At 35.0% G+C, this 13,564-nt stretch overlaps 1 protein-coding gene across 2 annotated transcripts in view; it reads right to left on the bottom strand.

Moving 5' to 3' along the window:
* The window catches only part of GABRG2 (gamma-aminobutyric acid (GABA) A receptor, gamma 2), a 199,538-nt gene that overhangs the window by 126,106 nt on the left and 59,868 nt on the right, over positions 1 to 13,564 (bottom strand). For both annotated transcript variants that reach the window (XM_006864933.1, XM_006864934.1), the window contains exon 3: positions 8,166 to 8,233. In XM_006864933.1, the coding sequence (XP_006864995.1) occupies positions 8,166 to 8,233 (68 nt within the window). The remainder of the gene's footprint in view (positions 1 to 8,165; positions 8,234 to 13,564) is intronic.

Below are 13,564 nucleotides of genomic sequence, written 5' to 3'. Positions count from 1 at the left end.
TTTATTTATTTATTTATTTATTTATTTATTTATTCCTTTTCTGTCTATACCACAGACTTTCTCACTTCTGGATCTCTTGATGTTTTGATCTATCTAATTATTAGTTGTAAGTGGCTGCACTATGCTTTGAAGGATAGTTAGCAACATTCTTGGTTTCTATCCACTAAGTGTAAATAGTACTCCCTACACTTAGTTATGACAACCAAAATTAGATACAAAGATTGTCATATGTCCCCTGGGAAGCAAATGTCTCATGTTTAGAACCAATGTGGTGATATGAAAGAAATACCAGTATAATCTAGTCCTAAACTAGAGCTTTTTAATCTCAGTTACCTCTTCATAAAATTAGTCATTTAAGAATAAAAGTTAAACACTTTTCTTCAGACATGGCAGAGAGTAAACATCCAATAAAAGATAATGCTATTATTTAAATTTTATTAGTTGTAAGTAGTAGTATGGAGTCCTGCTATGGCACTATAAAATAAGCAGTGAACTGCTAACTGCAAGATCAGCAGTTCACAACTTCTAGCTGCTCCACAGATATCCTATTCTGGGTTGCCATGAGTTGAAATCAACTCCACAACACTTTACAAAAACAACAATGACATTAGTATTATTTTTATTTCTTTCACTGAGTAATATTAAATTAATCAATTGAAATACTCTCTAATGCTATAATAGTCTGTATAACAGCTATGTTCTTAAAATACTGTAATGAAAAATGGCTGTGTAATAATTCTCCTGATACATTTACAACTAAAGTAGAACATGGTTGACTTACTCAAACAGAAGTAGGTAAAGCATGAAAGAAAGCTAGAGTTAAAACAACTAAATTCTATTTTGATTATTATATTGAGAGTGCTACTTTCAGGAAATGGTCTTTAGACTCTGGAGCTCATTTTACTAACTTTAAAATAAAAATCACTTCATGATGGATTAGTGAGAAGTGTGGTGCAGATCTGTGACAGTAATAACACAGAATACTGGACTAAGCTAGTTCAGGTGATAGTCCCAGAACTCTGAGCTACATATATAAAAGAATATTTAGAAGGATTGAAGTCTTACTGTGAGTAGCAGAAGCAAAAAAAAAAAAAAAAAAAGTGGCATTTTCTGATCTGCAGCTGCCAGTGAGTACCAGAGCAGCCATCTTGAAAGAGCAGGAGCAGGATCAGAAGAGCACTCTCACTGCAGAGGTCTGATCAATCTTTGGAGATAAAGGTGTACATATTTTTTTGCTGTTCATTAGTCTATCCTGTCAGCACACCTTCACTCTGGTGACTAGAGAGGGTGCCTGAGTGAGTAGAACCCCACATACACACCAAGAGGGTTCTACTACATATGCACACAGATCTACTCAGCAAAGACCACAACACACAGACTTTAAGAAGGGGGAGGAGTCAACAGGAATTGCTTTAAATAGAACAGTCTCTCAAAACAGCTCCAGCCAGCTGAGTAAGGGGCATTAAAGTCATACTTATATTTTGCTTTTTTTTTTTTTTTTTCAATCATTAATTACTGTAGTATCCAATCAGTTTTATTTTTGTTTCCTGCTTCTGTTCTGGTTTTATTTTTCATGTTTTTTTTGGTTCCTGTCATACTTGTGGGGGCTCTTTCTCTCCCTATGTAATCAAAGAAGAGACAGCAATTGTGATCATCTAGACAAGCTATAACCACACCCTATAAAATACCACCATCCAGGCAAGAGCCAATACCAGATGTAAGACAGCCAACACCAGCTTCAGTTATTCTAAGTTGAGTATCAATAAAAGGCAAAAGGGAAGCACATCTCCTGAGCTGGAGGCAATCAGAAAATTTAATAACACATTAACATACATTCATCTAATTATTAAAAACACATCTAATTATTGAAGATGCCCAAGAGACAGTCAAAGTTTTTGGCATATGTCAAGAAACAAGACAGAGTAATTGAAACAAATGAGCTGCAGATAGACCTAGATTTCCCATTGAAAAGGGGTCAGGCTTTGGAACTGCCTGAAATGGAATTCAGGAGAATGATATTGAGGTGCATTCAAATGCTTCACAGAGGGGTTGAGAAAAATAAGGAAGAAGTCAAGAAAGCACTACAGGAACAATCAAATAAGATAGATTCAGTATTGGAAACAATTTAAAACCTGCAAAAAGAGGTCCAAATGATTAATAATAAGATATCAGAAATGGACAATGCACTGAAAGGGCAAAGGAGTAGAACTGAAGCAATGGAAGCCAAAACCAGTGATCTGGAAGACAAATCTCCCAAGACTGCTAGGATAGAAGAGTAAGCAGAAAAAAGGATACAAAAATCTGAAGAAAGTCTCAGATTCATGTGGGACCACATATGAGGAAGAACTTAAAATAGAAAAGCAAGCATAAAAAAGGATTTAAAAACTCCAAAGAAAGTCTCAGATTCATATGGGGCAACATGAAAAGGAATAACTTGAGAATTATTGGCATTTTGGAGTAGGACTAATCACACAAGACCACAGAGGAGATAGTTGAAGAAATTCTGGAAGAAAAATTCCCTAACATTCTAAAAAACAAAAAGATAAGCATTCAAGAAGCTAAATTAACCCCAGGAAAGACAGACCCAAAAATAAAATCACCAAGACTTTTAATGATCAAGCTCTCCAAAATCAAAAGACAAGGAGAGAACCCTTAAAGCAGCTAGAGAAAAGAGAAACGTTACTTACAAAGGCAAGGAAATAAATTTAATCTCTGATCTTTCAGCAGAAACCATGAAGGCAAGAAGGCAAGAGGGAGACATATATAAAACCCTGAAATAAAAAACAAAAAACTGCCAACCAAAAACCATCTACTCAGAAAATCTGTCAATCAAATACGATGGTGTAATAAAAACATTCCAAGATAAACAGATGCTAAGGAACTTTGTCAAAGTCAACCCAGCACTTCAAAACATCCTAAAGGAAGTTATTTGGACTGAGAACCAACAAGAACAGACAACAACCAGAGATTGACATACATGGCAACACCAACAACTCAATTGACAGATGGAAGAGTGAAGAACAGAACATAACTACAGAACGAATTCATGGGATCTGGAAGGTCAGCCTATGATCAAAACAATTATAATGTGAAAGAAACTAAAAATACAGAAACAGAGAACCAGGTGATGAGGAGGTCAGGTAGATTGCAGGGTAAAAAATAGACTGTTTAAACTGGAGGAAAAAATTAATATAATATTGGGTAACCTCAAAGAAAATTAATATTTCACAATACACCAAGAAAATGAAAATGCAAGAACATGGAAATATTAAAATTATGAAGCTTAAATAAAGATATGCATACTAAAATAAAGAATTCATTGTTGGCTATCAGGTATGAGAGAGAGGAGATTGTAGAGCACAGGTTAGGGATAGACACATAATAGTCAAGGGGTTAGGGAGGGCAATACACAAGAATGGGTACTGGGATGGGAGAACAAAGTAGATAGGGGAACACTGAGACAGGTTTGCATGGGCTAAATGGAAGAGAGGTAAATAGTGATGTATGCTCAAACTTAGAACAACAGGGCTCTGTGATACATGGATCGAAACATAGTCTGAAAGGGCAAAAAAGGGGAAACAATGTTAATATCCATTATTGTCTTATGAATGTTGGTTTCCCTTATCAACTATTGGTAAATATACACTTGAATGGGATAGAATGAAATATTGGGAAACATGATTACAGAAAACTTGTAAGCCTGTCTTTAGCCTATAACTGATTGGAATACCTAAAAGGGGGTCTAGAACTTTCCCAATAAAACAGGCTTCTTGCAGAGACTTTATAGAGTGTAGGACCTTAGGTGGAATACTGAGTCCTATCCAGAACCTTCTTAGGTGAGATGTTTCTACTTGAAAGGACATGCTGACCAGCTTGGAGCAGCTAGATGAACAAAAGATACTTCTTGAAAGAAAGACCAGAAGGAAAAATCAAAAACAATAATGGCAGCCTGATTGGCTACTAAAAGAACAAGCAAGTTGTTCACCAAGAAGCAATCAAGCCCCTTCAGGACAAACCCTCCTGCAAGACTGAAATTCAAAAGGAACACATGAGCAGGCATGTAAGCTTGCTGGTGACCACCTTGGTGTACTGGTGCATGAAAGAAGAGGAAATAAAGCAATGAAGATATGGGCCGAGTTCAACCATGCTCCATAATTTCCAGTTGACCTGGAGATGAAAGAGAGAACAGGAAGGGCTGGTTGGTCTGAAGTGTGGTGAGACCTGAGGAGACATAAGTCTATGGACAAGTATCTAGCCACAGAGGGCTACAGCTAATATGAATTGAGGGGAGATGCACAAGGACACCCAAACTTACAGATAATGTCGATTTGAACTAGCTTTGATGGCTTGATGATCAGAACTCGAATAGAGGATGATAAAGAAATTTGATCAAGGAAACAAATGAAAATTGCTACAATTTAATGAACTTGAAATACACTTGTGGATGTAGTAGCTGAAAATACCAACCAAGAGAGAAGGAGTCTTCACATCAAAGACCAATCCTAACGCCTTTGTACATGGGGTTGATAGGGATGGGCAACATTGGCTACCTAAAATGTAGAGTCCATAAAGGCGCAAAGTGGCTGTTTTACAAATTTTTGAGAGGGAGTTTAGTTTCAGATTGTGGGGGAAGGTAGAATCTCCACTGAATAGTTTTCATCTTGTCTAGACAGGTCAGGTGAAAAGAGATGGGGATAAAATTCTTATGATTCAATAGTGAGTAATTGTTATCATGACTAATTGTTAATCTTACATCCCAGAAACAGAGCATCCTAGGACCATCAAGGGAGAAGAGCATGAACAGAATGTGGGACCCTATTGAGAAAAGCAGTGACATCAGATGTAGTGGTAGAGATGATGACATGTAGAGATAGAGCATCTGAGGACTCTAGACTCAGGGAAACAGAAAGGCTGTGTGCTGGTGGCCAGTAGGAAGGCTTGTGCCCTTGAGTTGTTTAAATGATTATATATTCATGAGTGTTTTTGTGTACATCAAAACCCTCCTTCCCTCCTAAAAAAAAAGAAATAGGGAATAACAGCAAATACTGTTGAATGGTGATGCGTGGAGGGGATTGTAATCATTGCAATGATACTAAACACCATAGAATGAATGCAAAACTGATGTTCTCCCATGTAAACTATTACTCAATGTGCAATAGAAGCTTTTAAAAAAATTGAAAACTAACCCATTTAAATGAGTAAGATCTCTTCAGCTATGTAAAATACTGAGTCCCATTGCTTTTCAAATACACTGTCATTGTTATCATCATCTTGTTGCTAATAAAAAGTTTATTACTATTTTTATTCTGTGGATGTTTTTATTGTCAAGTACTTGGTTTGTGCCATCTTGCAGTTAAACATATTTCATGTGCCATCTCATCTAATAACCATCTTACATGAACTATAAAAGACAAGGAATGATCAATAATTACAATAAACAGGATAAATTATTTGGTATTCACAGCATTTCATTGAACTAGCTATAGGATAAGCACTGGATGGCTAACTGCAAGTTTGATGTTTCCAACACACCAGATTCTGCTTGGAAACCCTATGCAGGGTCATGATGAGTTGGAATTGACACCATAGCAATTAACAAAAACAGTTATTTGTAGCATTATTTTATAACTTCATTTATATCTACAAATAGAAACACTCTGCTTTCATAAACTATGAGAGTTGGGAGGAGGGAAATCTTCTACATTTTCTAGCCCAGTCCCTACCACTCCAACACTTTATAATGAAAACACCAATGAATTTAGGGAAAGTATTCATTTATTTGCTTCAAAATAAACAACCAGTTATGATCAGACCCGTGTTGTTTTATTTTGCCTCATTTTCTTCATTCTGTACCCTTTCCCTGCCACCATGTCTCATTGTAATCCACTGTGTTAATATTTTCAATAAGCCATTCCACCTTTGTTCATAATATAATTTTATACTGCAAGGTAAAATTAAAAGGAAGGGATAAACAATATGTAATAAGAGTAAGATCAAAACAAAATCATGAAGACAATTGAAGACACTGAGGGGAACACAATAGTTAAATGCAACCAAGAGAAATACTGCTATATACACAAACCTGCAATAACAGTAATAGCAATAATCTAGAAGTAGATTTATAGATAGCTATGGAAACAGAATAAATATGGAAAGGCTTAAGGGATTATACCCACAAATATAAATAAATTTGACAGAGGATGCTTCTACAGATTTTTATATGTGCTTCAAATGGAAAGGGTCTTCAACAAATTTGTGAAAAAAACAAAATTAAAAGATAATAGATGTTTTCCATGAGCATTTAAAAGTCCCTCATATGTTCATGGACATGGTAGTATAAAGGGAGACATTTATGAAAACTTCTTAGTCATAATCAAAAATGTTGAAGGAATGAGTCACTAGATTTGGAATTCAGGACCATAATCTTTGGGAGTATTAAGATCAACTAGCATGACAATCCAAGAAGAAGAAGGTCTGTATCCTTTTTTGTTAAGTGCAATGGAGGATAAGAAATTTATGACCATTTTATGACCATCTAAGGTGCAACTATTGATCTCTCTCCATTTAAAGTAAAGACAATTGAAGAAAATTAAATTTTCAGTGAAATATTTACTCAAAACAACTTATAAACTACAGGAAACCCAGTCTCCATGATCATCAGACCAAAAGAACTAAATGGTGCCCACTGCCACTAGTTACTGCTCTGATCGGGAACAAAATAGAAGATTCTAGGTATGTTGTCGTTAAGTGCCGTTGAGTTTGTTCCCACTCATAGAGACCCTGTATAGGGTTTCCAAGGAGTGGTGTGTGAATTAGACCCACTCACCTTGTAATTCAAGGCAAGCTTGCACTAAAATGCTTTATCCCATAGTGCTAGGTATTGGGGGGGAAATGTGGAGCAAAATACACAATAATTAAACAGACGAAAAAGGCTGACTGAAAGTAGAAAGCACAAGAATTAAGAGGAAAGAGTGTTGTTACGTTGTGGGGTTTGCAATCAGTGTCACAAAACTGATTGTACATGAACGGGTGAAGGAAACTAATTTGATATGTAAACTTTTACCCAAATCACAATAAAATGTAAAAAAAAAAAAAATAGTGAAACCATTTTATAAAATCTTTTGTAAACTAAGGAGTGATGTCCTAGGAGATCTTTTTTTTTTTTTTTTTTTTTTTTTTTTTTTTTAATGCTCTATAGTTTAACAATGCACACACAATTCAAAAGCTTTATGATATTTTAAGCAGAATTTTATAAACTAGGATCCTGGGAGAGTAATTCTGTTAATAAATATTCCCAAAACAAGGAACTGTAATTTAAGTAATCTATTGACATATTTTTTTCTCATAGATATTTGAAATATGCATAAGAATATTAAACATTCTGAGAATGTTGACATTTGTTTAATGGTTAAATAATATATTGCCATGCAGTAAAAGTTTAATGATGTACCTCTTTCTGTTCCAAATAAGGGCAATTAATCTGTCTGTCTTTCTCACTCACTCAACAGAGTATTTTTATTGCTAGGTTGGTAAGCACTCTTTGAAGTTATAGAATTACTATGTTACACTATTTAATGTTATATTATGTTGCATTTATGTGCTATACTTCATTGACATGCCTTGTGCTATGTTATTATATTAGTCTCAATTTAATTTATTTTTATTTTGCATTTGGGAAGAAAGTGTTATCCAAGACCAAAGCACTTTTATTATTACCCTTGATATGCTATTTCTTCTGAGAAGCATTTCTGATTTGAAGAAAACTATACTTTCCTATGGTGTACTTGTTTGGCACTATAATATGAAGCACTTGACCACAAAGTCAGTGGTTCAAGCTCACGAACTGCTATCAGTGTTTTAAAAAGTAGTACAGCTGGATATTTTACCTTACATTGGGTATTTTGCATGGGGATGCTCAGTTGGCATAATATAGCATATTTATTAAAATATTTAATAAATATATATATGATTGTATTTAATTCTGGTAACAAATACTATTTATATTCATATTATAAGAGAGTAAAAATATTTAATAATCTGTTCTTTTCAAAGTTTTACATCTATTATTTTTTAGGAATGAATACAGTTACATCCTATGCTATTTCCATGATACCATATTTCCTCTATAATAAGTTAATAATATGGACAAACAACTAAAAACTTACCATATTTATAGCATTCACTGGTCCAATGCTATTCACATACATATCTGTGTGAATTAATGTTGGTTTCACTGTAAAGAGAACCATAGAATAAGTTCATGTGGAGTAAATTATTTTAATGATTTAGTCTTTGTTGTTCTAGAAATAGATACATTTAGATATATTTTTGCTGTTGTTAAGTACCATGGAGTCATTTCCTATTCATAGCAACCCTATGCACAACAGAATAAAACACTGTTCCTGTGCCATCCTCACAATTGTTGATATTCTTGAGCCCATTGCAGATGCCATGGTGTTAATCCATCTTCTTGGGGGTAGTCCACTTTACCAAGCAACATGTCCTTCTCCATTGACTGGTCCTTCTTGATAATGTCCAAAGTACGAAAAACAAAGTCTCACTATCCTTATTTATAAAATATATTGTTGTTTTTGTTTTTGCTAAGTATCATCAAGTTGGTTCTAACCCATAGTGACCCTGTCTCAGGTTCTGATGAGCAGCAGAAGTGATTCATTCACAACTAATTATTGGTATGAGGAATTATTTTCTTTTCAAAGAAATACTTCCTTTAAAGCATGTAGATCTATCACTTCTCTTTCAATTTGCCATACTATGGTGACTTTTGTGTTGCTGTGATGCTGGAAATTATGGCACTGGTTTTTAAAAAATTTGGAGGGTCACCCATGGAGGACACATTTCATGGAAACTTCCATAATAAGATAGACTAAGGAGAAGGAAAGTAGGACCACTTCTAAATGATTAGTCATGGAAAACCTTATGAATAACTGCAAATCATTGCCTGATATGTGCTGATGGGATTATGTGCTACGGAGTTGGTTCTGACTCATAGCGACCCTGCATAGGGTTTCTAAGGCTGTAAATCTTTACAGGAGCAGAAAGCCTCATTTCTCTTCCATAGAACTACTGGTAGTTTCAAACTGCTGACTGTGAGATTAGCAGCCCAATTCATACTGAGTAACTTAGGTTAGAAGACACTCAAAGTACTACTGGGAAAAAGCTATGTGCTCAAAATAGAGTATGCCTTAATGGCATGGAGTAAAATTTGTCAGGATCTTCATTTGCTGATGGAGTACAATTCAAAATGAGGAGAAACAGCAAATGCATGAAGTGTGAATTCAGAAAAATTGTAAGTCCTCAAAAATGAAATGGAATGCATTAATATTGACATACAAGGAATTAGTGAAATGAAGTGGACCAGTATTAACCATTTTAATAATAATAATAATGATTCATATGGCATGCTATTCCAAGAAAGACAAACTGAAGAATGGTGTCACATTAATCAACAAACAGACCATTTTAAAATCTATCTTTAAGTACAATGTTGTCTGTGATAGATAATATTTGTATGTCTACAATAAAAACTAGTTAATAAAATTTACTTACAAACTACTAAAGTCAGATGATGATATTGCAGAATTCTACCAACTTCTTCAATTTGAAAGCAATCAAACATACAATCATGATAATTACTGGTAATTGGAATGTGACAGACAGAAACAAAGAGGAAGGATCAGTTGTTGGAAAATATGGCCATGGTGATAGACATGATGCTATAATGATAAAATTTTGTCAAAACAATGACTTCTTTATTGCAAATAAGTTTTGAAACAACATAAAAGGTGACCATATCCATGGACATCAACATACAGGATTCACAGGAATCAAAACGACAACACCTATGCAAAGAGACAATGAAGAAGCTTAATAACATTAGTCAAAAAAAGATCACAGGCAGACTTTGGAATAGAACGATTACTCTTATGCAAGTTCAAACTGAAGTTAAAGAAAAGGAACACAAGTTCACAAGAGTCAAAACATCACCTTGAATATATCCTACCCAAACTTAAAGAGCATCTCAAGGACAGGTTAGATGCATTAGACACTAATCTAATGACTAAAGACCAAAAGAGTTCTGGAATTACACCAAGAACATCATACATGAAGAAAGCAGAAGGTCATTAAAAAGACAGGAAAGAAAGAAAACACCAAAATGGATGTTGGAAGTGACTCAGAAATGTGCTCTTGAACATACAAATGCTAAAAAGTGTTGAAGTAAAAGAGCTAAACAGGGAATGGAAAATGGCAGCTCAAGAAGACAAAGAAAATTATCATCATGAAATGTGCCAAGACCAGAAGTTAGAAAAACAAAGGGAAGAACACACTCAACATTTTACAAACTGACAGAAATGAAGAAAGATTCAAGTCTTGGATTGCAATATGGAAAATGTGTATGGGAAAAACATTGAATGATACAGAAAACATCAAAAGAAAATGGAATGAATACAGACACTGTACCAAAAAGAAATGGTCAATGTTCAGTTATTTCAAGAGGTAGCATATGATCAAGAATCTATGGACCCGAAGAAAGAAACCCAAAGTTACGCTGAAAACACTGGCTTAAAACAATGCTCCAAGCATTGGAGGAATGCAGATAGAGATGTTTCAACAAGCTGATGCCACATAGAAGGCCCTTACTTGTTTATGCCAAGAAATTTGGAGGACAGTTCTCAGGCCATCTAATTGGAAAATATCCATATTTGTGTCCATTTCAAAGAAAATGTGACCCAACAGAATGAGGAAGTCGTTGAACAATGTCAATATCACATGGAAGTAAAATTTTCTGAAGATAATTAAAAAATGGTTGCAGCATTACATCAAGAATCAGCTGTCAGAAATTTAAACCTCATTTAGGAGAGGAAGTGGAATGAAGGCTATCATTGCTGACAGCAGATGGATCTTGGAGAAAAGCAAAGAATGACAGAAAGATGATTACTTGTGCTTTACTGACTATGCAATGGCATTTGACTGTGTGGATCACAGTAAACTATGGATAACATTGCAAAGAATGGGTATTCCAGAACATTTCATTGTGGTCACGAGAATGTGTACATAGACACAGAGGAAGGGAACAAACTAAGGGAATACTAATAGGTTTAAAATCAGGAACGATGCATGGCAGGGTTTCATCCTTTCACTATACTTATGCAATCTGCATACTGAGCAAATAATTTGAGAAACTGGATTGCATGAAAAAGAATGTGACATCAGTATTTAAGGAAGACTCATGAATGATCTGTGATATGCAGATGACACAAACTTGTTTGCTATAAGTGAAAAGGTCTTGAAATATTTACTGATAAAAATCAAAGACTTCAGCTTTTGGTATGGCTTGCACCTCAATTAAATAAAATGAAAATCTTCACAACTGTACCAATAAATAAAATCATAATAAATGAAGAGAAGATTGAAGTTGTCAAAGATTTTCATTTTCTTGGATCCAGTATCAATGCTACGGAAGCAGCATTCAAGAAATAAACTGACAATTTGCATTAGACAAATCTGCTGCAAAAATCCTTCTTTAAAGTTTTCAAGAGTAAAGATGTCACTTTGAGTACTAAGATGCATCTGATCCGAGTCATAGTATTTTCAATAGGCTCATGGGCATGAAAAAGTTGAACAATGAATAAAGAAGACCTACGGAAAATCATCACCACTTGTCTGTCAGTTTTGCTTAGTGCAGTGGCTTGTTAGTTGCTGCTATTCTGGAAGATATGCCACCGGTATTTTAAATACCAGCAGGGTCACCCACAGTGGAAAGGTTTCCAATGAACTTCCAGACAAAGATAGACTAGGAGGAAGGAGTGATGAATTACAGCTGAATATTTAGTCACTGAAAACCTTATGAATAGCAGACAAACACTGTCAGATATAGTGCCAGAAAATGAGTCCCTCAGGTTGGAAAGCACTCAAAATGCGACTGGGGAAGAGTTGCCTCCTAAAGTAGAGTTGACAGTGATGAGGTGAATGGAGTAAAGCCTGTGGAAGAAAAGCCTGTGGGACATTCATTTCCTTATAAGGCACAATTCAAAATGAATACAAACAGCTGTAGACATCCATTAATAATTGGAACATGCAATGCACAAAGTATGAATATAGGACAATTAGAAATTGCAAAAAAATGAAATGGAATGCATAAACATCAATATCTCAGGCATTACTGAGATGAAATGGACTGGTATTGGCCAGTTTGAATATGACCTCAAATATATCCCACCTGAATTTAGAGATCATTTGAAGAACAGATTTGATACATTAAACACTAAAGACCAAAGACCAGAAAAGTTGTGGAAAGACATCAAGAATATCATACAGGAAGAAAGCAAAAGGTTATTAAGAAGGTAAGAAAGAAGGAAAAGATCAAAATGGATGTCAGAAGAGACACTGAAACTTGCTCTCCAGCATAGAGATGCTAAAGCAAATGGAAAAAAATGAGTAGGTAAAAGAGCTGAACAAAAAATATCAAAGGTCAGCTCAAGAAGAAAAAGTCAAATATTACAACAAAATGTGCAACAAAATGAGTCAGAAAAACCAAAAGGGAAGAACATGCTCAGCATTTCTTAAGAAAAATAGCAAGCCTTAACTTTCGTTATTGAAAGATTCTATGGGCAAATTATTGAATGATGTAGAAAGCATCAAAAGAAGATGGAAGGAATACACAGAGTCACTGTACCAAAACTGATGTTAACAGTTTCAAGAGGTAACATATGATCAAGAGCCAATGATACTGAAGGTGGAAGTCCAAGGTACATTGAAGGAATTGGCAAAGAACAAGACACCAGGAATTGATGGAATAAAATTTGAAATCTTTCAAGAAAGTGAGGTGGCACTAGAGGCATTCACTCATCTATGCTAAGAAATTTGGAAGACAACAATTTGGCCGACTGATGGAAGAGATCTGTATTTGTGCCCATTACAAAGGGAGGTGACCCAACAGAATGTGGAAATCATTGGACAATATCTTTGATATCCCAAGTTTTACTAAAGGTAATACAGAAATAGCTGCAAGCATACATTGATTGACAGAGAACTTCCAATTGTTCAAGCTGGCTTCAAAAGAGGATGTGGAACGAGGGATATTGTTGCTGATGTCTGATGGATCTTGGCTGAAAGCAAAGAATACCAGAAAGATGTTTACCTGTGCTTTATTGACTATGCAAATACTTTCAATTGTGTGGATCATGACAAGCTATGGACAACGTTATGAAGTATGAGTATTCCGGAACACTAAATTGTGTTCATGAGGAATCTGTACATGGACCAAGGGGCAGTTGTTCAAACAGAACATGGGAACACTGTATGGTTTAAAATTAAGAAAGATATGTGACAAGTTTGTAGTCTTTCACCATACTTATTCAACCTGTATGCTGAGCAAAATGTGCCATCAGGATTGGAGGAAGACTCATTAAAAACCTGCAATATGTAGATGATACAACCTTGCTTTCTGAAAGTGAAGAGGACTTAAAACATTTACTGATGAAGATAAAAGAGCACAGCCTTTGGTATGGATTGCATCTCAATGTAAAGAAAACAAAAATTCTCA

The sequence above is a fragment of the Chrysochloris asiatica genome, unplaced genomic scaffold (genome assembly GCF_000296735.1).
Source record: "Chrysochloris asiatica unplaced genomic scaffold, ChrAsi1.0 scaffold00073, whole genome shotgun sequence".
NCBI classification, from domain to species: Eukaryota; Metazoa; Chordata; class Mammalia; order Afrosoricida; family Chrysochloridae; genus Chrysochloris; species Chrysochloris asiatica.
This window is presented reverse-complemented; position numbering and strand designations above follow the sequence as displayed.